The sequence below is a fragment of the Anopheles funestus genome, chromosome 2RL (assembly GCF_943734845.2).
Source record: "Anopheles funestus chromosome 2RL, idAnoFuneDA-416_04, whole genome shotgun sequence".
In the NCBI taxonomy this organism is placed as follows: Eukaryota; Metazoa; Arthropoda; class Insecta; order Diptera; family Culicidae; genus Anopheles; species Anopheles funestus.
Window position 1 is genome coordinate 85739372 of NC_064598.1, and position 20847 is coordinate 85760218.

Below are 20847 nucleotides of genomic sequence, written 5' to 3' on the forward strand. Positions count from 1 at the left end.
CCGTATTTTCGGATGTTCGAATATTCGATGGCTAGAACCTTTTTTTTGAGGGGTTAAAACGACCCCTCACAAATTGACCGAAGGCGTCTGTTGGGTGAGACGAGAATGTACGAATTTGAGATATTATTTAAAGCGTAATCGTGTGCGGGTCATAAAATATTCGTTCCATGTTTGAATTCGGGCACACACTTCTGCCGTTACCGTCCATTAACGCTGTCAAAACAGTTCAACTTGTGCATCGATTCCTGTTGGGTGGATGGTTTCACATCAATAATGGTTCTGTGATTTTGCTTCCGGCATATCAGTGGAACATTCACTCATATCAGCAAATTTTCTCCCAAGCGGTAAACTCGAATAGTCGTGTTTTTTTAAAGTAGACTATTAACAGCAATTCTAACATAAGAAAGTAATAAATTAGATTTCCTTTCTATTATCTGATAATACAGCATAGCAAAAACAATGGTTTCAAATTCGTCACGGTAGAAACTTTCATTCTGAAAGAGGTAAAAAAACAGCATTTTATGTCATGAGAATTGTGCCACGCGTATGTGTATTACAGAGAGCATACTTTTGTATATTAGTTTAATAAATTTAAAACACAAAATCATCTTTTCGTTACCTTGTCCAATCTGTCCACTTTTCCTATTTTAAAAAAGACTGGCAATGTTTTACCTTTCTTGGCGAGATACAAAATCATCCAAACTCCTTCCGTTTGAGAGCGTGAAAACGCTCAAAACCATATCGTCGTTACCATCTGCCAGACGCTAGGAACGATACTAACGCCATCATCTTTATCATCGTCTCCCATAGCAATAGCACGAAATATGATAATAACGGCCAAGGTGACAAAAAGTTGGCTAATGAAAAACGTGATCTTAATACAAAATCATCCCGAGGCTGTAGTCTGCTCGCTGGTGTGAAACGAGCACCTTGGACCGACGGTGATGCCTGGAATCGATGTAACGGTGTTAATTTAACGAAGGCAACCAGGTGTCAGTGTAAACTTTCCTTACGGTTGCATCGAGATAACGTGATGGTGGTAGGAATATTGAACACCTTTAGCACAGTTGGGCATTAGTAATATTTCAGGGATTAAAGTGAAAGCTATAATCCGACCGATTGCTGATAGTGATGCACTATACTAAAGCACACAGACGTATTACATTGCTTTTAACCATCACTTTCTCTTTCTCTCTCTCCTGTCTACTTACAGCAAGACATCTGCGGAACGGCACTGTCAGAGGTGATACCGGCCGTGCTAGAAGGATCAGATGGTTGTCTCCTATCACTAGGATACCCGGGAGCAGGTGTGTTTAATGTGCATTTAAGTAGAACTCTTTCGTGCATTTTTTTATTCCCCTTTCATTGCTTACTCTTTAATGTATAGTACTTTAGTGTCAAACCGTCTGTTCTCGCACGATCCATCATGACAAGTTGCCGGTCCATTCGCAAACAAATGTAAAGAGACGTCGATAATCCTTCCTTACGACCGTTTACCTTTCAAACCAAAACTACTTAAAACTTGTCTGAACTGTGGACGTGTAAACGGCTTAACAATTTCATAACAAAGTAATACAACATCTGCTGCACCAATCCATTCCAAGAACACACTCCGTTTTGTGCTGGGCGCCGTGTCTGTGTCAAGATTGTCCATCGCTTACAAAATCTGAACAGCAACGTGCATTCAGGTGCATCTCGTTGTCGGGCACAGCTCAAATCTTCACCACGCACAGATGCATGGTAGACATGCCAAAGAAGGGAGGGTAAAAAATCTCCCATTGCTGCAGTAAAAGGGATACTTGTGAGTGCTTCTGCTTCAACTGCGTCACTGTTGACACTTTGCGCAATGGGCGTTTTACTGCATGCTGTTATGATTATACCTTTTCCACTCTCTATCTCCCTCTCCCTCTCTCTCCATCTCTCTGTTGGCATACAATTTGTCCCATTCCAAAATTGGGATGTGTTGAACCGGATTGTTCCAAAGTGGACAAAGTTTAATCGCAAAGTTTCGTCAAACGTCCGCCTGCCTTCCCATATCCACCACACCACCCGCAAGAAGTGTGTTTCTTCGAACCGGACCACAAACGACCCTTTTGCGCCCTGAAGGCAATCGAAAACGGTACCGTCCGTGCACGCGGTGTATGCAACATGCAAAAAACCTTTCCTCCAAAGTTTTGCACGAGCCGTTCGCTAGGCGTTCTTCCGTTTGTACGACATTTCTTTCCGTTTTTTTTTTTGCTACTTGTTTCTCTTTTTAATTCGGAAGTTTTGTCACAGCTGCCGTTACACTTGTACTTCTAGCGCGACAGACCCGGGAAAAGTATTTTTTTCCGTTTTACGCGTTGTATACCGCTCTCGATGGAGACGCATGGTGGTTGGTAAAAATTTATTCCACTTTCACTGCAAGATAAATCGCTTGCAGCATCTCATTCCAATGATACGGCGTGAAAGTACTCGTGTGGGCGCTGCGTTGATAGGCATACGAAACAAAATAACGGAAACGACACAAAACCAGCCGGCATAATAACGTGCCTGGCGGACAGGCGTAGGCTAAATTTAAAAGGGATGTCAATATCTAGCTTCCGGCAGTGGTCTGGGTGAAACCAAAAAAAAAAAACAGGAGAACGTACCTCACCCAATAGATCGATGTTCAAACGTCTAACCAGCAATGGAGAAATGTTGTTTGTCCGTTTTTATTGCATTTGCAAGTTTTTGTTTCGATATGTGTTCGTTTTTCAGCACAGTGGAATAGATCCTCCACAAGAACAGGCTCTCTTCCCTACGGGCGTACAATTTTGTGTACTGTGTTTTGCAATGGGGAATGTTTTCCTGTTTTTTTTCTTTTGTTTTTCATGAAATCCCATTTGTTCTCACGTTTCTTTAGATTCGTCACCAGACATGCCTTCGAATTGCGATACCGCCTCTGGACTAAAACTTTGTAGTCGATAAAACACACTGGCATGAAAATACCTTTGTTTTAATATTGCTTTTTTTTTGTTAACATTGTGCTAAAAATAGTTCAAATTTTAAAATTATTTTATTAAAAATATTTAGTACACTAATACTCCTTTAAAAAACCTTAATGAATCATCTTTGAATTTCTTAAGTTAATAAAATTTTTTTTTTTTCTTGGCTTAACGACCTTACAGGTCACGCCGGCCCATTTCTGGCTTACTAGACTTATTGTACCTCGTAGCCGGATAGTCAGTCCTTGCTACGGGGGGACGGTCCGGATGGGATTTGAACCCGGTCCGGCCGTGTGGACTGGCGCCGTTTATCACATGCACCACCGGGCCGCCCCAAGTTAATAAAATATTACTTTTATATAACTTAAAACTAATGTCATATCCATCACGATACCATCTACTTAACTTATTCCTAAGCATCATACCGCCATCTGTGAGCAAAAACTTTCTACCAGTGCAAATAACATAAAGCCAAAAGTACACTCAACATACCTACAGTAATCACAATAATCCATAATCCTTTTCCATTGTTTGCAGGTCAATCACGCACCATGTTCGGCACGGTGACATCTCCCCCGGGAGATCTCGGCGCAATACCGTGCGCCATCTCATGGCTCTACAAGGGTATTAATGAGAAACGTCAAAAATCGGGCGCCCGGTTTTCCGTGCGTGTCAGTGCACTCGGCGTGAACGCAACGAAACCGGGCTCATCCTCGAGGGATCTGCTAGCCGGACATGCGACAGGTAATTAATCACTTATTCCACCCGGAAGGGATCGCTTTATCGACGGGGACCTTCTGTTCTCATCACGCTCCATGTATATTCAGCACTCACAGCTAGGAAAGGGTACGGGATGGAATGAAAGCTTGCAGATTGGGCTTATGCTCTTCCGATGTGTCAACTGCTGTACGTTAAAGCCATCAAACTCTCCGGAACAATGGGCTGAGTTTGCATGCATGTTGCTCATCTACTAAGGCAATTTTTCATATTTGTCGACACGTGCTTCATCAAACAGACTCCTATACTAAGTGTAAAAAATTGCATAACACACACACACACAGCATACCACTGGACGGGGTAATGCAAACAGTTGCATACTTGTTTTACATTTATTATCGCCTCCCGTACAAATTGCTCGAAATAATCGTCCTTTGATGGTTAATTTATTCATCGATGATTTGAAGTGGGAATAGCTGGAAGGGAGTCGAATGTTGCAGTGTCGCTGACAGGCTTGTCATAATAAAATTCACTTGCAAACCATACGGCTCCGGAAGGATGACACAACCATTTCTAGGTATCCATTCATGCAGCTATTAATGGAGCTACGGGGAGTTTATCAATAATGTACGACCGTTCGTGCTGTAATCCTCTTATGCACATGTGACCTAACGTCATCAAAAGCCAATCAAGATAATAAAAGATAGGTAAAGCTTTACAAGCCCATCCAACTGGTTAGTTATTGGACAAGCTTTTTTAGACAGATAAAACATCTACGATGCGATCTTCAGTAAGGACATGCCTCATCAAGTGCATCATAAACAGTACTCCAGAGAATAAAGAGACCCATTTCTACCAAAGGTTTCTCCACCATTCACCATCCATATGGAACCAATAAAAATGGATAAAAACTATTACTCTTGCCCTTGTACAGTGTTCTCAAATGGTAAGGAAATAAAACCCATCGCCGAAATGAACCCTTCCTTTAACAGAATGCCAATAACGTATTACATTTCTGTGGCATGTACACAATTTTGCATTTGTCTGAAATGCGACACCGGAATGCACGACAGCTCGGGCTAAACCGTTGACAAATTGTTAGCTCTGTGTCTTGCCTTGCCCAACGCATAACCTCACATACCCCGGAAAAGCTTCACGCTTTCCTGTGTCCTTCCAAAGCAAAAACAAAAAGAGTTATAAGCTACAATTTCTGCTACATTGTTCCCTTGTAACCGGAAACTTGCTGCTTGCAACGAACGGAACGAATCGCACCCTGAACCGTCGAATATGGTGTGCCTGTTTTTGTTTTCTATGTATGTAGTTAAATTTTATATTTCACTACCCCTTTTTAACTGCTAAAAGAAAAACACTACCAACGATCGGGTGTAAACTGATGCAGCTGATGGGCCCAGGCAGCTTGCTACCGTTTTGTTGCCTTCGCCATCCGGTTCTAGGGACGGACGGTCGTCAAATTTTTGGTCCTCACCCTCCCGCCCCCCCAAAAAAAAGCAACAACGCACCAAAACTGACAACATCAAAAATATGACGTTCCGACACAATGAACCGGATCCGATGGGTAGGTGTTGTCAAACGAAAACAGCTGCACGGAGCTCATGTTCCCTGTTCGAAACTGGCACCGTGGAGTATCTCGTTTGGTTCCACGCGTTACGTGCTGTTGTCCGGTTTTTATCTGTGTCGTCACAGTCATGCAGTCGAGAATAACATGTCCCCACCACGCACGCTATCTTCACATTGACTGACACCCTCCAGGGTACCTGTATCCGGACGCGGTACAACACGCTCCTCTGCTCGCGATGGGATTGGAAGTAATTGAAGGCAAGTGTATGGCTTCGCACGACATCATCTCGCATCGATAAAACAACGAAAACCCGGCAAAGAGCGAAGGATAGGAACTAAAACCACCAACCGGAGTCAAACCACTCATTGGATTAGTGACAACATTCGGCTTCCTGTGAGTGCACAAGAAGTGGCTAGATAAAAGTGAATTTTCATGTATCCTGTTAATCATGCCGAGGGTTTTACGGGATTTCCCTTCATCTTTTTACCCATTTTTCTGGGCCGGAAAGGGATGAAAGCGTGCCGAGTGAGGATGAGTTGCAGATGTTTCGGTTTTTTGGGGATGATTTTTTTTATATTGTTTTACTCTTGAATTGTTGTCGATGATGAAAAGTATTTTCTTTAAAGGCGGTATAAAATGTCCTAGGAAAAAGAGATTTTTTTCACAATTAAAAATGTTTAGTGCATTCCTTTACTAAAAGAATTTCCAAATCGATTTAACCTGACCATTAAAATATGAACGAGAAATGTCCTTTACACGACAAAAAATAGTACCAAAAAATGGTTATACTTCACAGGAAAAGAGTAATCCTTTGAGAGAACATGCCGGAACTTCCTAGCAAATGACTATTTGCTGTTGAAAACGTGTTAGAAAAAGCTCCACGTAGTACGGAAAATGAAAAACTGCACCCAGAAACTAATGCATACGATAGTAGTGTGGCAAGAAAAAGGAAAGAACCCATAGCTTCAGTCGCAATATGCCGGGCCGAAGATTAAAAGTTTTTAATTCCAATGCCTTGTTTTTCACAACCAACCCAGGGCCCGGCTAAATCGAGAACAAGCTCCACAACGTTGTGTGGTGGTTTTGAGTTTGTCTACTAGCCGGCCGGGTACGATCGGGGGAGGAAAAAGTTTCGTTATTTTCAATTAGTTTCTTTCTCTTAAGACTAAATACTTTAAGCTGACCGGTTGCGCTGCACTGTACCGGTGAACGGATGCAGTAAACAGCTTTCCATCCCGTACGTGCTACTGCTAAGCGTTTGGTTGAATCGCTAAGACCGGGCGGTTGAAGCTCATTAGTGGTAGCACAATTGAACTACATGATTTAGTTTTCTGTTTGTGTGGAAATTAAATTTTCCACCCACTTTGAGTACAAACGTGGGGAAAAACGCCTTTAATCGAATGGTGGAACAACTTAAAGAGTTGAACTAAATTTTCCTATTGATTTAAAGTTTCTTACGTCAGTTTAGGGGTTTGAAAAATAAAGAAATAGTGGAACCGCATAAACGAAATAGTAGACAATTAAAACTTCAGTTATTGCCATCATACTTGAAAATATAATTTATCATTTCTTGTCCATGATTAAGACTTGGTACAAAATATATCGAATTCAATACAATCGAAATAGAACAGCTTAAAACCAGTCCTAAGTAATACATCGTAATGCCATTACTAATCAATTTTCATGTTTCCCCATAAATTTAAAAACTATGTAACCTAAAAAATCACTCAATAAGTTGCTTGGGTTGGTAAAATTGAAGAAAAACAAACATTTTATTTCATTACCACATTCACTATCATAGTGACTTTGGCCAACACTTCTCCCTGCCAACTTCGGAAATATTCCTTCCAGTTTCGGTGCTTAACTCCAAACAATGAACATTACGCTTCCAATGATAATCCCTTACCTATTCAGTTATGCATCCAGTTGCCTGTTTCCCTTGTTCCTTTTTTCCCCAATGTCCTAGTTTTCTTTCTCTCTTCAACGTTCTTGAATAAAACCCTTCAGGCACCATTGGTCGATTAGCTTCTCACCAGCGCTACTGAGCTTCAATTTGCTCACGGTTTCTTCACTTCACTGCCAACGGTGTTAGTGTTTTTCCTTTTGTTTAACAAAACCAAATCCTATCATTTCTTCGCTCCACCAGTCACAAACACACCCATACAGCTACACAATATTGAGTTCAGGATTTTCCCTCAGGTAGCGACTACACAAATGCATGAACAAACTTCCCAAGTGACGCGGTGGATTACTAGAACTCCGACCATCCTTTTGAAAGGGATACCTTCGGAAACGGCTCGAAGCAAACACTCACACCAGCTCCATCTAGTTCCTTTTAATTGCGCCTCTACAGCACAAATACGTACGAAAAATGCGTTTCCTTTGCTTTATGCATTCATTGCCTCTGGGGAGGGCAAGAAAGAGGTTTAGTATTTCCTGTTTTACTGCTTAAATTTTTACTACTTTCCGCCTATTCAAATAAATCCTTTTGGCGAAATATTTTCCCATTTTTTTCTGTGTTTTCGCGACAATGTTGGCAAATTCTAAAGGAAACAAAAACACATTCCCTTCTGTTTTCGTACCAAAAAAACGAAGAAAAAAACGCCGGAAAACAGTCAATCATCGGTGCGTATCCGTGTGCCTACAATGGACTTAGCCAACAGAAGATATTTTTTCTCTCTCTCTCTCTCTCGACCACAAACTCGAGCTAATTTAACTGTTGCCCCGCAGGCAGTTTTGGGTCCTACAATGGCAGAAAAAAGGGACAACCTTACACCCGTTAGCGAAAAAACAGATTAAAACTCTATAAAACATTATCCTGCTAATGATGGACTTGCTGCTTTCTGGTCGCTTCACCCACTTACCACCACAAAAACCACGTTAAATTGCGTATCGAGTGGCATAAAGTTTATGAATATCAGTTTTACGATTGCCATTTTTACGAGCGTCCCATTTGAATGCGCATTTTGTCATTTTCGGCCGACGTTTCATTAAATTTGCCGGCAACGTTTCGACTTTGCTTTTTTGTGCAACTGTGCAGATCAAACTAATGATCCAATCGTGTGGTCCGGTTTTTTATAGCAACGAAAATTATGGTACCTCATTTCAGGGACTTCTCAAGGCAAAGTGGCTGCTATCGTGCAAAAATCAAGTAAACGTTTTACTACCGAAACAGGGATAGATTTGAAACTTTATTTTCCTCTTTTAAAACTTTGTTTATTATGTGCAATGATTTTAGCAGTACTGTAGCCTAAACTTTTACTGGTTTCTTTCTTTTTTTTGCAAAATTATTATCCTTAACCATGGATGGAAGGTTTTATGATTGTTTAATGATGTTGATTTTAAACGTAAGCCCCTCTATTTTTGACGATTCCGGTTGAGTGACCGCTAGTAACTTAAACAGACAAGTTGTAGTAATTAAAAATGTATAATTTCGTGCATTTCAAATACACGCTTATCATGGAAGTGAATATTAAAATTGTATGAGAAAAAGTTCCTCATGCGGGTTCCTCACACAAAACCCTTTTACAAACCAAAAATTGTATCAAAACAAATCACCTAACGCAACCTAATCCTAGTAAAGTAGCAATAAACTCTGCAGCACGCATCCGGTTTGCCAATTTGGTTAGGAACAACCGGAAAAGTGTACCGAAAGAATTAAAACCTTCACAGTAAATGATTAAGGGCCTGACGTAGTGCACCACACCACCGGCATCGGAAGCCAATTGCGAAAAAAAATTCTCGCTCGCTACAGAAACTCCCCGAAGCCTTCGTAAGTCTCCCCGACTGGTGACTTCCGTTGGTTCCCTTACACTCTTTTCCTCAAACCGCATCCTACCTCCCTCATCAGTTCAAGGGTGAGGTGCACACGGCGATAAAAGACGAAGAACGGTTTCGTGGTTGCAAAAAGGTAAACGGTTGCCTGCCGTACAGCTCGTTCACGTAAAAGCTTGAACGGTGAAATGATAATAATAATGAATTCATGAGGATAATAAAATATTATTGCAGTTCGCTTTGTTTCCGCTTGTTACAGGTTACGGAAGCGTGCGGGCGGATCGTAAAGTGAATTGAGGGATTTTTTTTTCTGTTGGCGGGTTTTTAATATCAGAAATGTGATTTTAATTCGTGTTACACGAAATTTCGTGCACCGATTATTGTGCAGTTTAATATTTTTGATAATAGAGTCAGGTCTTCTTTGATTGGCCCTCTGAAACCAAAGCTCTTTTGTTTTAAAGTGTGTTTGATCATGTTTGCACTCATTAGTGCATTCATGCAGGTAAAATTCAAATCACAATTCCCCTTTTAGCGTACATTTCTTTTTGCAACCCTCACGCGATAACAAAGCAACTAAATCGCAGCAAAAATTCCTCTCCCTGAAAACAATCGTAGAATGTGACGGGTGGAAAATCTCATTTTCGCCCTCTACCAACGTTAAGATTATCCTTCCCGTTGAAATGGGAGAAGCGAAAGCGTGGAGACGAGATAAATATTTGACAATTATTCGCACCGGACAAGCGGTACGTAGATAATTGACATTCCTGCATCCGTGGCAATGATCAAAATGAGTACGATGATGGCAAAATTCCAATTAAAATCGTTCCACCGGAAGAGCGGCACGGTTTTTCCTGGCCTGGTTCACCTGGTGGACTCGTACCCGTATGCGTGCACGTGTATGGGGTTGAAATATTGTACTTTAGAAACCAGGTTGACTGGCGTTAATTTATGCACATTCACATCTTACTATCACAATGAATATTCTTTATCAGGAAGTTTTTTAAGTCAATCTTCGAATGATAACAATTTTCCAAATTTAAACTTGCAAATTATGAGCTACCAAATGATTGATATTAAAGAATAATTGGTGATATTTTCCACCCTTTCCATCGTTATTAAAATATTATTAAGCTTATAACAAAATGATTTTCCGAAGCATAAAAAATTTTAGAGGATGCATTACACTTAATCCCAAACGTTTATAAATAGTCCTTAGTCCTTCATAACAAATACATTTTACACAATTTGCATAAATTTAGGCGTTTTAAAAAAAAATTCTGCTTACTGCAGAAGCATTACGTTGTGAAGTGAAAATTTACAGTTTAATTGTTTTTAATTGTTTATTACATACATTTAAGAGTGCAAAAAGTCTGACTCTCTTAACCACATATGTAGCATCATATTTACATCAAGAGAATATGTCCATGCTTTGTTAGCATACCATCCCATTGTGTACGGCATTCTTTACAAGCGATTTGAGCACAAAATTACCAGACTCCACTACAAATTCATATCATCCTGTATCTGACCCTCACCCGCGTAGTGACCTGTCATGAACGGCTCAAGTAGGCTTAAACATCAACCGCTCGGTTGCAGCATCCGGTCGGGATTAGCCCACACGCGCATTAGCTCATCAGATAAGCTGATACCAGCACACCATATGCATACGAGCCAGTGTCATCCTCACCCTTACGCAACCATCCCAGATTAGGGAGTATAAATTAATTGTTTAATAATTCACTAATAGCATCAACATTTATCATTTCCAATGTCGGTTATGCTTGTGGTTACCCTTAACGTCCCATGTGTCCGAAACGTTCGATATCAGTCCAGACGACAATAATCATGTCCGGGCTACAGAAAACAGACCTGTCCTGTGGCGTCGCTTTCCCATTTCCCAAACCGGCCCACCATTGCATTTTCCAAAATCGGAGAGAATGTTCATTTTCCACAGCCCCAAAAGGGTAACATAATTCCAACGGACGTTCGATGTTCGTGTTGGGTAGTTTGCGAACATCATCCTGCCACTGCCACTGGAAACGGTGAACCGTAAATAAAGCACTTGACGTGCAGCGTCCTGTACAGCATTCAGGCTCGGTGCGCCCTAATGGCGGCAATCAGGACGCTTGAACAATTATTGTATTTATTTGATTTCATTACTGTTGACATCGGTTTTTCGGGTGCCGGCCTTTTTGCTGTCCACCAGACCGACGGGGTTGGACCATCAACCGCGAAAACCTGGTCGAACATGATCCCGATCAGAGGGCACGTTGTACAGTGTCGATATCAAAATCGATCGATGCGTAAAACAGCATCGGAACCATAGGTTGTTCCGCGCGTTGAAAGTGTGAGTATTTAATTTTCACCAATTACGCGATGGGATATTCTTTTCCACCAAAACGCTTCGCAGTAAATATCAATCACTTAACTCTTATTATGCAAAACAACTTTCACCGTGCCAGTGCAGCTTACCGCGCGATAGATTGGTTCACTTCAGCCTCATTACCGTAATGATTTGCCCATTATCATTTGTACCCGTTCTTGAATGGTTTCACTCTTCCTTAGTACGTACAAGAACGCCAAACAAACCCGTAATGACCGTTTGTGATAGCGTTTAAATTGGCCAAACAACCATCGACCGTCCCGAAACCGTAAGCACCAAACAAGCAAGGTGGAAATTTGCGTCACCTCTTTTCTTCGCTCTAGTTCTTCACCATCGACAGCAAAAAAAAAGAAGTTCATTCCACAAAGCGAAAAAAGGAAAAATCAATCTCAAATCAAATAAAGCAACGAAAAAAATATCCTTTTTTGTGATATTCCTGAAAGACGAACGAACGAACGTTCGCAAAACGGAACAGCAAACGACGCGAACGATTCGGCTGTGAATCGAAAAGAATAAAGATTTATATCTTTTTGATTTGCTAATGGGCTGATCGATGCCAGTACCGATACGCGGTTAATAGACGCTTTTTGATGGTCGATCAATTGAGTCGACAATCGCTTTCATGACCGATACGCGCGGAAGCATTAAGCAAAAATGGGGGAGAAGCAAAGAAAATTGTGCCATCTCTGTTATTTTGTTTCTTTTTTTCTTGATTCTTTTGCCATCGGAAAACTTCATTTCTGATTGATTTTTAACAACTCCTATTTGCGAAAAAAAAACACATGAAAAGTCAGCGGACACGATTCAACAACTTAATTTTCCATTATCTGATCAAATTGCTGCAATGCTGCAACTGTCAAATGGTTTAATGGTTTAAACTAACACAACAAAGTAGAAATATGCTATCAGGCACAATGTCCAGTAGGAGTTGTCGTACAGAGCAGTGGTTACATGTAGGTGATGCTTTTGTTGCACGAAAATTGACTCCTTCTACCCGAAACAAAATTGATCACTGCTGTAGAGTGCTGTTCGTTATAATCGTTTCTTTTTGCAACATCGTCCACACCATCATCATCATCATTGTGACCATCATCATCAATCAAACAAACAAAAACAGCTCAATCTGCCCAATAGTTCGTACAAACCGGGATGACATCCTTCGAAAAAGGATACACATCCAAACAAGAGCATCGAAGATACAACAACAAAAAAACACTCCAGAAAGTCCGAAATGGAATGTCTGGAAAATCTGGAACGCTGTCTAACCTACAAACCGTTGCTGCCTTTCAATCAAATCATTTATAAATGTCCAGTGCTGTTGTTGTGAGGAAGGGCACAATAACAAAAAAAAGGAAGTTTTCACTTTCTGGGCTGTCATGTGCTGCACAGCAAATGCTGCAAAGTCTCAGCTGGTTAGTATGGCTCAAGGACTGAGGTGCACAAGACCCTCGTTAGAAACCCTCATAATCGTCAAACGATTTACTCTTTCCCCAAAAACCGAATGCTTTTTTGTGTCTCGATCGAACGGGATGAGTATCCTTTTTCTTTATCAACGTCCATTTTTCTATTTTCCTCTCCAGAACGGACGTGCTGGAGTTTGACACACAACTTTAACGAACTCTGGTTGGATGAAGACTAATTCTAGACTCCGGTGGCTTTTGGGGAAGGGAATTTTGATACAGAGTTTGTGTAATTGGTAGCGTTGCGAGCAAGGCCCATACTTCTGTCATAGAAACCGTAATTCATTCGCTTCCACCTGGAGTCATGTGGATGTGTTATTTAATGTTCCCGGAATGTCCCGTTTTGTCGCTGGCAATCGATTTTCGCAACATTTTACTCACCTGCCACCTTCGAAATGGGTGCTCATTCCATGCGAGAAAAAAGAAAACTTTTCCTATTTTTCTTCTTTACATCCGGGTAACCAGTCTTTAAAGAAACAGGCACAGCTGGGTTTACGGGAGTTTTTGTCAACCCAACGAAATAATCAGAAAGAAAAGCCTTCCCCTCGGGGGTGAGGTGTACGATAGTGTGTGTTTGGAATTTTGATAAGGTTGATTTTATTTATGGTCGGTGGGAGAGAAGTGTAAGAAGGGCTAAGGGTATGGGAAAAAGGATGATGGCACAGGTTTTCCCGACGCACCCCTTAAGAGACAAATGTCCTGCACGTGATGATGCTGGGACTGGGCCGGAGTTCTTGTTAGAAAAGAAAAAAAGAGATTTTTTCCAATCACACATGTGCTATAATCGATAGTCCTTCCGGAGTTCGAAGGAAAACGGGAAAATAGGAACATCCTAAAACCCTGGAACGCATATGCAGTTTTTGGACAATTTGAAACGAAAACAGGTTTCAATTTTGTCATAAATCGATTACGATAAAGTTCGATCCGTTTATCAAAATTAAAGAGATAAGAGAAGGGGAAACAAACGATTTTCTTTCCGATTTTCCAAACAACGATTTATTAAGCAAATCCTTTTTCTTTTATGTTTTCCCTTCTTTGTTGGTATCAGAATCGGACGATTCGCCCGGAATGTATTTGAGGGGAGATTTTCTCGGCCGACCAACGGAACTACGAGCGCCAACAGCGGAACGGGCTGCACTCTTTCTCGATCTGGCCTTATCGGGACGATCGCAGTGCAATTTCGAACCGGCCTTAATCTACACGCTGCACGTCTACCAGTACAGCTTGTCGGGAAAGCGAGGTGGTAAGTGTCCCGGAAGAGGAAAAAAAGATAATTCCGAAAAATTTTATTCGATTTGTTTCTATGCCAACAGTTGAGGGTGGAAGAAGCCGACTGCATCTGATCGATCTTGGAGGATGTGCGAATCGTAACGGAGGTCTACCATTGTCTGGTATTGGGAACGTTCTGCTTGCGATACTGAGCGGCCAAAAGCATCCCCCAAACAGGGACCATCCACTGACACCTTTACTACGAGACTGCCTTGCACCTATCACCTGTCATGTGGCTGTTGTGGCACATGTAGCTCACACACAGGTATAAAGAGAGAAGATTGGAGATATTTCCCTGCAAAAACTTTAACGATCTTGATCGCTCTCCCAAAACAGACACATACGGATACGCTCACGACCATTCAGCTTGCCTCGCGCATCCATCGGATGCGACGAAGACTGCGGCCACGGAATCATCTACTAGGAGACAAAGGACTGAACAACGGATCCTCCGGACATCAGTCGGGTGGATCGTCCGAGGGTCCGGACCCTTCCAGTTCTGACTTTTCGCAGGACACCGTCATCTACATGGGACCCTGCGACGATCCAACGGACGGTGAACATCCGCCTGTGTATCTTCCCAGCCTAAACTCGGGCGACAATCGGTGCGCAATGAACAAGGCACTTAAGGGTTCGGTGGCGGAAAAGGGACCCTGTACGGCGACACCTTCACCGAAGAAGAAAATTTCTACGGCTAATGCTTCCAAAGGTAGGTGCTTTTAGTTCAGTTACTGTTTTAATTTCCAGCTCATTATAAAAGTAATTATGGGAATGTTGTGTGTTGGTGATATTTACTCCTATTAGCAGCTCAACCAACGAATGCTCCCGTCACGAGTAACGTTGCCACCGTAGTTCCTGGACGTACTGATAGTCTGAAGCGCAACCAGCACCCATACGCTCACCAGCAAGTTCAAGGCACCGATCTGGTCTCGAACGCCATTCAGATACCGTCCCAACATGCCTCTCCCAAAGTGATAGCGGGAGCCTTTAAGCATGTGTCTGGCGTCAGTAAAGGCTCCAACATCCCTACGCCAAAGGGTTCACCCATGAGACGGCCCAATGCGGGACCATCCGTCACTACCGTTGGTACGTCCGCCAACCATGGGTCAGCCCGCGAAAGTCCATCACGACAAATTAGCGAAGAAAAGTGGATCGATGGTCCGCGCGTATCGAAATCGAAGGTACACGAAGCGCGCCACTTGATGCGTGAGATCAATCACGTCAAGAAGTGTGAAACGTGGGTCGATGGTCCACGGACACACAGTGCACAGCCGCATGCGAGTCATACGCAACTCCCGTCAGCTAATGCAGCGGTGGCTGCCGCTATTAACATTGCCGGTGGATATGGGTTCATGGATACGCACAAGAAAAACATGATCCGCCAGTGGGTCGAAAATCAATCCATCCAGCTACTGCAACAGTCCATGTCGGCTAATAATTCACCAATGCACACAAAACACCACACCACCTACAGTCTGCCAAAGTTTAAACCGAGCCGTTCGGATGAGGATGGTTTCCTGACACTCGAACTCGATCGTGGTGGTGGTGGCGGAGATGAGTTAGTTAATCCGATCGCTATGAGAGGCTTTACAGCTGCCACTACCATTGCTGCTAACAGTTCTGAAAGTCACGTACGAACAGGGTTGAAACAGGGTTACAGTCTCGATGCGGAACAGATGCCAGTGCCAACAGTGTCCACTCAATCCGCACTTCATCACCAACAGCCACAGAATCAACCACTGTACGCTTCCATTACTCTTGCGTCTAAGATGTCTAATGTAGCTGCAGCTACAACGATGACATCTACGAGCTCGCTTCATGACAATCATTCGGAACGATCGCGGACAACATCGCAGGCAAGTGACAGGGCATCGCACACGCAACAGCAGCAAACGGACGGGACCACCCAGGAGGAAGAGGACCAAGACAGTGGACCATCGGAAGTACCTCCAGCCTTACCGCTAATGGATCCGCTAGGTTCGCGAGAAATCTCACACGAAAGCATACACATGCTGTGTTCGAGACATGCCTCCAGAGATGACGCTATGAGTGTGCACAGCCACAACAGTCACAATATCGGCATGATGGACTGTGGGCTGCAGGTGACGGAGGACGAAATTGCGAAGGCAATGAAGGGGTAAGTTAGCAACATTCGTACTATTGATCGGTTTGTAATGAGAGTTCTTGTCTGCGTTCTAATCTCCGACAGCGAGCATCCGCTGAGCGCCCTGAGTCATGGTGAGTTGTCCATTGTATCGAGCTTCAATGTTGGTGGAGATGTCTTTAGTGATTGTGTAATCGGCGATAATATGAGGTACGTAATAGAACTTTTTTTTTGATTAAATACATACACTTGAGTTACCTTTCCGGAGCGACAGAAAGTATCACGAGTTTTTGGAACTCTATTTCTCAGGAGCCAATTTGACCAACTCGCGCGACTACGCGAAATCTTCACCTCCCAGCTAGCGATGGCCGAGGTGACACCTTCCTTCCGGCTAGGAGATACGAACAGCGTCTACAGTGAGCCTGCCTACCGGTTCAATGCCGGCCCGGGGAGTGTCTGCAGTGAACCGGCCTACCGTCCACCGAGTCCTCGCTGTCGTGACTGTCGGCAATCGATGACCATGTCCCGCACACCAAGCCAAAGTTCTCTACCGAGTTTGACGGGAATCGTAGCGATTGCCGGTATGGAACAGTATGCCTCGCTTCGCCATCCGGACGGTGCCTCCGACCCAAACCTACCAAAGTTGGAAAAAACTACAGACGATCTGATGATGGACTCGGAGGAACCACACACGCACATCCGAGAGAATCCCCTCTCCGAGCTACTCTGCCAGAGTGAGGACGATGATGGTCAGCTCAAGGGACCAACTTCGAGCCTTCTCCCTCCACAGAATCTTCCCACCCTTCCTCTACTACCTCTCTCTACCCCGGAAGCGTACGACAGTGGCCATGACTCGACACCGCGTACTTCGAAACATTCGGGCATTTCGAGACGCGCCGAGAGTGGATACCACAGTGTTGGAACTGTACGTGACAGCGATGAGTCGAGCTTTGGTTCTGCCGCATCCAGGGCACACCAGAAGTCGGCCGGTGCGAGTGGGAAGAAACGTAACCGGGCCGACAACAAATCGCTCTGCCACTGGTTACGGAACCCGTTCAACTGCACGTACCCGGACACGGAGGGTGAAATCAGTGACTTCTAGAACGCGAGAGACTCGCTGACCGTTCGATGTGCTATAGCTAATTTTATCCGTTATCGTCGTGACCGCGCATGGCTGCTATCGGTGTCGTCGGATTGTTTTTTGATGTGTATTTGTGAAGCCTGCATTCCGAATCGCCTAACTGCTGACAATAAGAAGAAGTTACTCAAATCGATCGCTTCCTGCAATGCTGAACGGAACGCGAATCTAAGGACGGGGTAGGATTCGAAACACAAATCCAGCTCATGCTTCATATTGGTGCAATGAGCCTATTTCTTTCCATTTTGGGGTTTATTACGTATTATCGGTTTATCTATTCACTTGCATTTATTTCTTGTCGTATCTCTCTTCTACTCTTTCTCTCTTTTTATCTCGCTCTATATCCACTATATCAGACAAAGGAGAACAACTAATCCTAATCGTTACGCCACGCTTCTGTCACTGTTGGGTAATTGTACTGTTATCAAAATGTTATCAACCTATCATTTAACGTCAAACCATGTTACAGAGGTCTCTCATTACGAACAGCTTCCTGCTAATGCTTCCTAATCTCTCTAATCGAGGAGATATAATTATGACACAAACATTGTACAGACTAGTTTTTAACATGATTATTAAAATCGAATTTGAAACTCAACCGTGTTGGTGGAAAAGACCCACTGAATCGTACTTTTTTTTTATTTTGCAAAATTAAATAGTTCACCATTGAACAAACTACGAATCTAAGCGTTTGCCAAAAAATCGTCCAACCAAAAGGTCGCTGTCTGCCGCTAAATGCCGCTTCCACGGAGCTAATTACGTTCGCAAATTAAGCCACACGAGCCTCTGTATCTCCTGCTGCTAGACTAAGTGGGCAATTGAACTGATTTGTGCGATAATTATCTCCCTATCGGCTATCGGAAAACAGCACTCGGTTAGTTATATTGGCCTCTGTATAGGATGGGCTTTGTTACAAATACACGTGTAAAAACAAAACATCGAAATGGAAAACAAAAAAAAACAAATCGTTTCTGTACAATCTGTTATTAAATCATTCAGAGGAAGAGTGGGGAAAGAGAGAGAGAGAGCACGAGTGCGAGGAGTCAACGGACGTTGTTCGCAATCGATCGAACAATTGTGGCAATTACGTATGCGATAATCACCATGGTAATGGGCACGGTTTAAAATCCGATTTGTGTTCGCGCGTTCTTAAGTAGCGAAATAAAATAAATACACGCTAAAATAAATAATGCATTCAAAACAAAAATGAGCGAGCAGGATATAAAGATAGAGAAAGAGAGAAACAAAAAAGAAGAGATACAGAGAATGTTATTAGTTTTCAAGTTCCAATCCATCAACAATTAAGATTAAGCGGGGTGCAAGATGCCATCTACCATAGTAATCGCTATTGATCGTTTGAGATTGCTTTTAGCAAAAAAAAGGACACCTCATGATTTATATTTTATTACTTTCTTCCTTATAATTTGTATACCACGCCAGATGCAACGCTTGCAATTTGCTGTGTAAACAATTAAACAAATGACAGTTACTACTTAAAGCTGTCAAGTTGGTTACTAATTTTACTATTGGTTTTCAATCGAATCGAACTTGATAGTATAATGAACTGAACACATTTTTCAAATGCCAACGAAAACGTAAAAATAAAACAGTAGAAGAAAATCCATTTCATCCACAACACTGTAAAGCTCCACTCAACCAGATCCATCGAGCATATTATAGCAGCGGACACCTAGAGTGGTTTGTCCAGTTCCAAATACAGGTACAGACTTTTAGAACATTTTTACAAACAAGAACGGATTCGCGGGACCGGTTAGTGTAATCTTTTAACCCTACCCGCTCAACCCATCTAAAAAAAAGGCGCTCGTAAGCGTTAAAGCTGCTTTGAATTCAAAACATTTGCTAGCTATCCCCAAATTCATCATGATTCAACTAAAGCTGCGCGCGTGTGCGGCGTATACATACGGACAAGCGACACGCAACATAGCTGAAACCGATCATATTAATGTAATTATTGCGAAAGCTACTGTACGAAAAGTTATTGTATAATCTTTTACTACTGCTTTTATGAATACTCAAAAAGCGAAAAAGAAACCCCGCGGGTGAGGATTAATCTACAGAAAATAGAAAATAATTTTATAAAAAGATATCTGCGTGTTCGGAACTTCTTACGCGGTGGATGGAACGAAAGAAAAGTTAACCTGCATGGTAAGTGAAGCGCTTAAAGTTAAGCATTCAATGCAATTCAATGGAAGGTTAGGGTGCACTTTTTGTTTGCATGCTTGAGATAAGCACTAAAATCACTGATTGAGCTTTTATCCTGTCCTGATAGAGGCGGACACTCGCCGTCGTCTACCTTCTTCATTTCAAGCCCCATTAATGTCATTAACGATGCACGTGATTTTCCGCCCTTTCGCTATCACCCGCCCATCGCCCTGAAAAAAGTTCATCAACATCTCCAAACGTGGCCGATAGTAATTCTATTCCGGCAGTGACAACCCACCAGCATTCCCATCCCCTATCCCCATCAGCTCCTGTTCAGCTTCGATTTGATCTGGTAGAAAAGACAGCCGTAAAAACTTTTCCCTGCAAATCCACCTGCCGAAGGAAATTCCGATGGTTGGTATTCCTTATCTTCTTCCTCCGGTTTTTTTTCTTCTTTCTTAAACACATGCAAACGCGAAGGATCGGGTGAATGGTAAACCAAAGCAGTGGAGGGCCCACCTCCATCACACCTGGCAGTCAACCGTAAAAGGTTGCTCTAGGGCATTTGCTCGAAACGAAATAAGGAAATAAGGAAAGAACCATAGAACAAATACCGAAACAAAGCGCTAGAAAGGGTAACACGGTTTTATTAACAATTTCATTTCCAACAAAACATTCCTCAAGACGTTCAAACATTCCCATTTCCTTCTAACCTTACCCCCTTATCCAACGGGTTGACCTAGATTTGTAAAGTTATCAAAGTGCGTTGACTTTTCACGGTGCCCAGCAGCTTCTCTTTGGGTGTGTTTGTGTGTGTTTTTTGCTCTTTCCAAACCGCCGTTTGCAGTGTCGGGTAATGGAAGGTGTACGAAGATGACGGAAGTTACGAATCAGGGAGGGATGTAATTATGACGGAATTAAATGTTAAGCTCTACCACGTCTACATACCGGTACCACACTGGCCGAGGGAGAAAAGGGAAGGAACAGGTCCATTGTGTTTGGTCAGGATGAAATGAATCCTTTTTGCCAAGATTTGCACCATAGCAATAAGCGGCAAAAGGTTCATGAAACGGAGGGAGAAGAAACAAAGGTGATGGGAGTTTGAGTTTCTTAAAATAACAATTTGTTAAAATGTTCAAAGTAAGGTAAGTAACCCCGCGTAAGTCAGTAATTAGCGCCGTGTTTAATGGAAGTAGGTTATTTTAATGATCTACTGTTTGGATGCTTTGAATACGCCAAGGAAGTTCACAGGGTAATAGATCCTGTAAGAAGTGCTTTAAATTCGAAAGATAAT

The 20847-nt window shown here is 42.6% G+C and overlaps 1 protein-coding gene across 2 annotated transcripts in view; it reads left to right on the forward strand.

The window, feature by feature from the left end:
* LOC125761189 (kinesin-like protein CG14535) overlaps window positions 1-19493 on the forward strand; it is a 114721-nt gene extending 95228 nt beyond the window's left edge. The window contains exons 7-14 of one of the 2 annotated variants that reach the window (XM_049422095.1): window positions 1214-1307; window positions 3504-3710; window positions 13928-14122; window positions 14193-14413; window positions 14485-14857; window positions 14953-16285; window positions 16358-16462; window positions 16562-19493. In XM_049422095.1, the coding sequence (XP_049278052.1) occupies window positions 1214-1307; window positions 3504-3710; window positions 13928-14122; window positions 14193-14413; window positions 14485-14857; window positions 14953-16285; window positions 16358-16462; window positions 16562-17354 (3321 nt within the window). In that variant the 3' untranslated portion in view covers window positions 17355-19493. The remainder of the gene's footprint in view (window positions 1-1213; window positions 1308-3503; window positions 3711-13927; window positions 14123-14192; window positions 14414-14484; window positions 14858-14952; window positions 16286-16357; window positions 16463-16561) is intronic. The other variant, XM_049422096.1, reaches the window with a different exon arrangement.
* Window positions 19494-20847: the final 1354 nt, after the last annotated feature.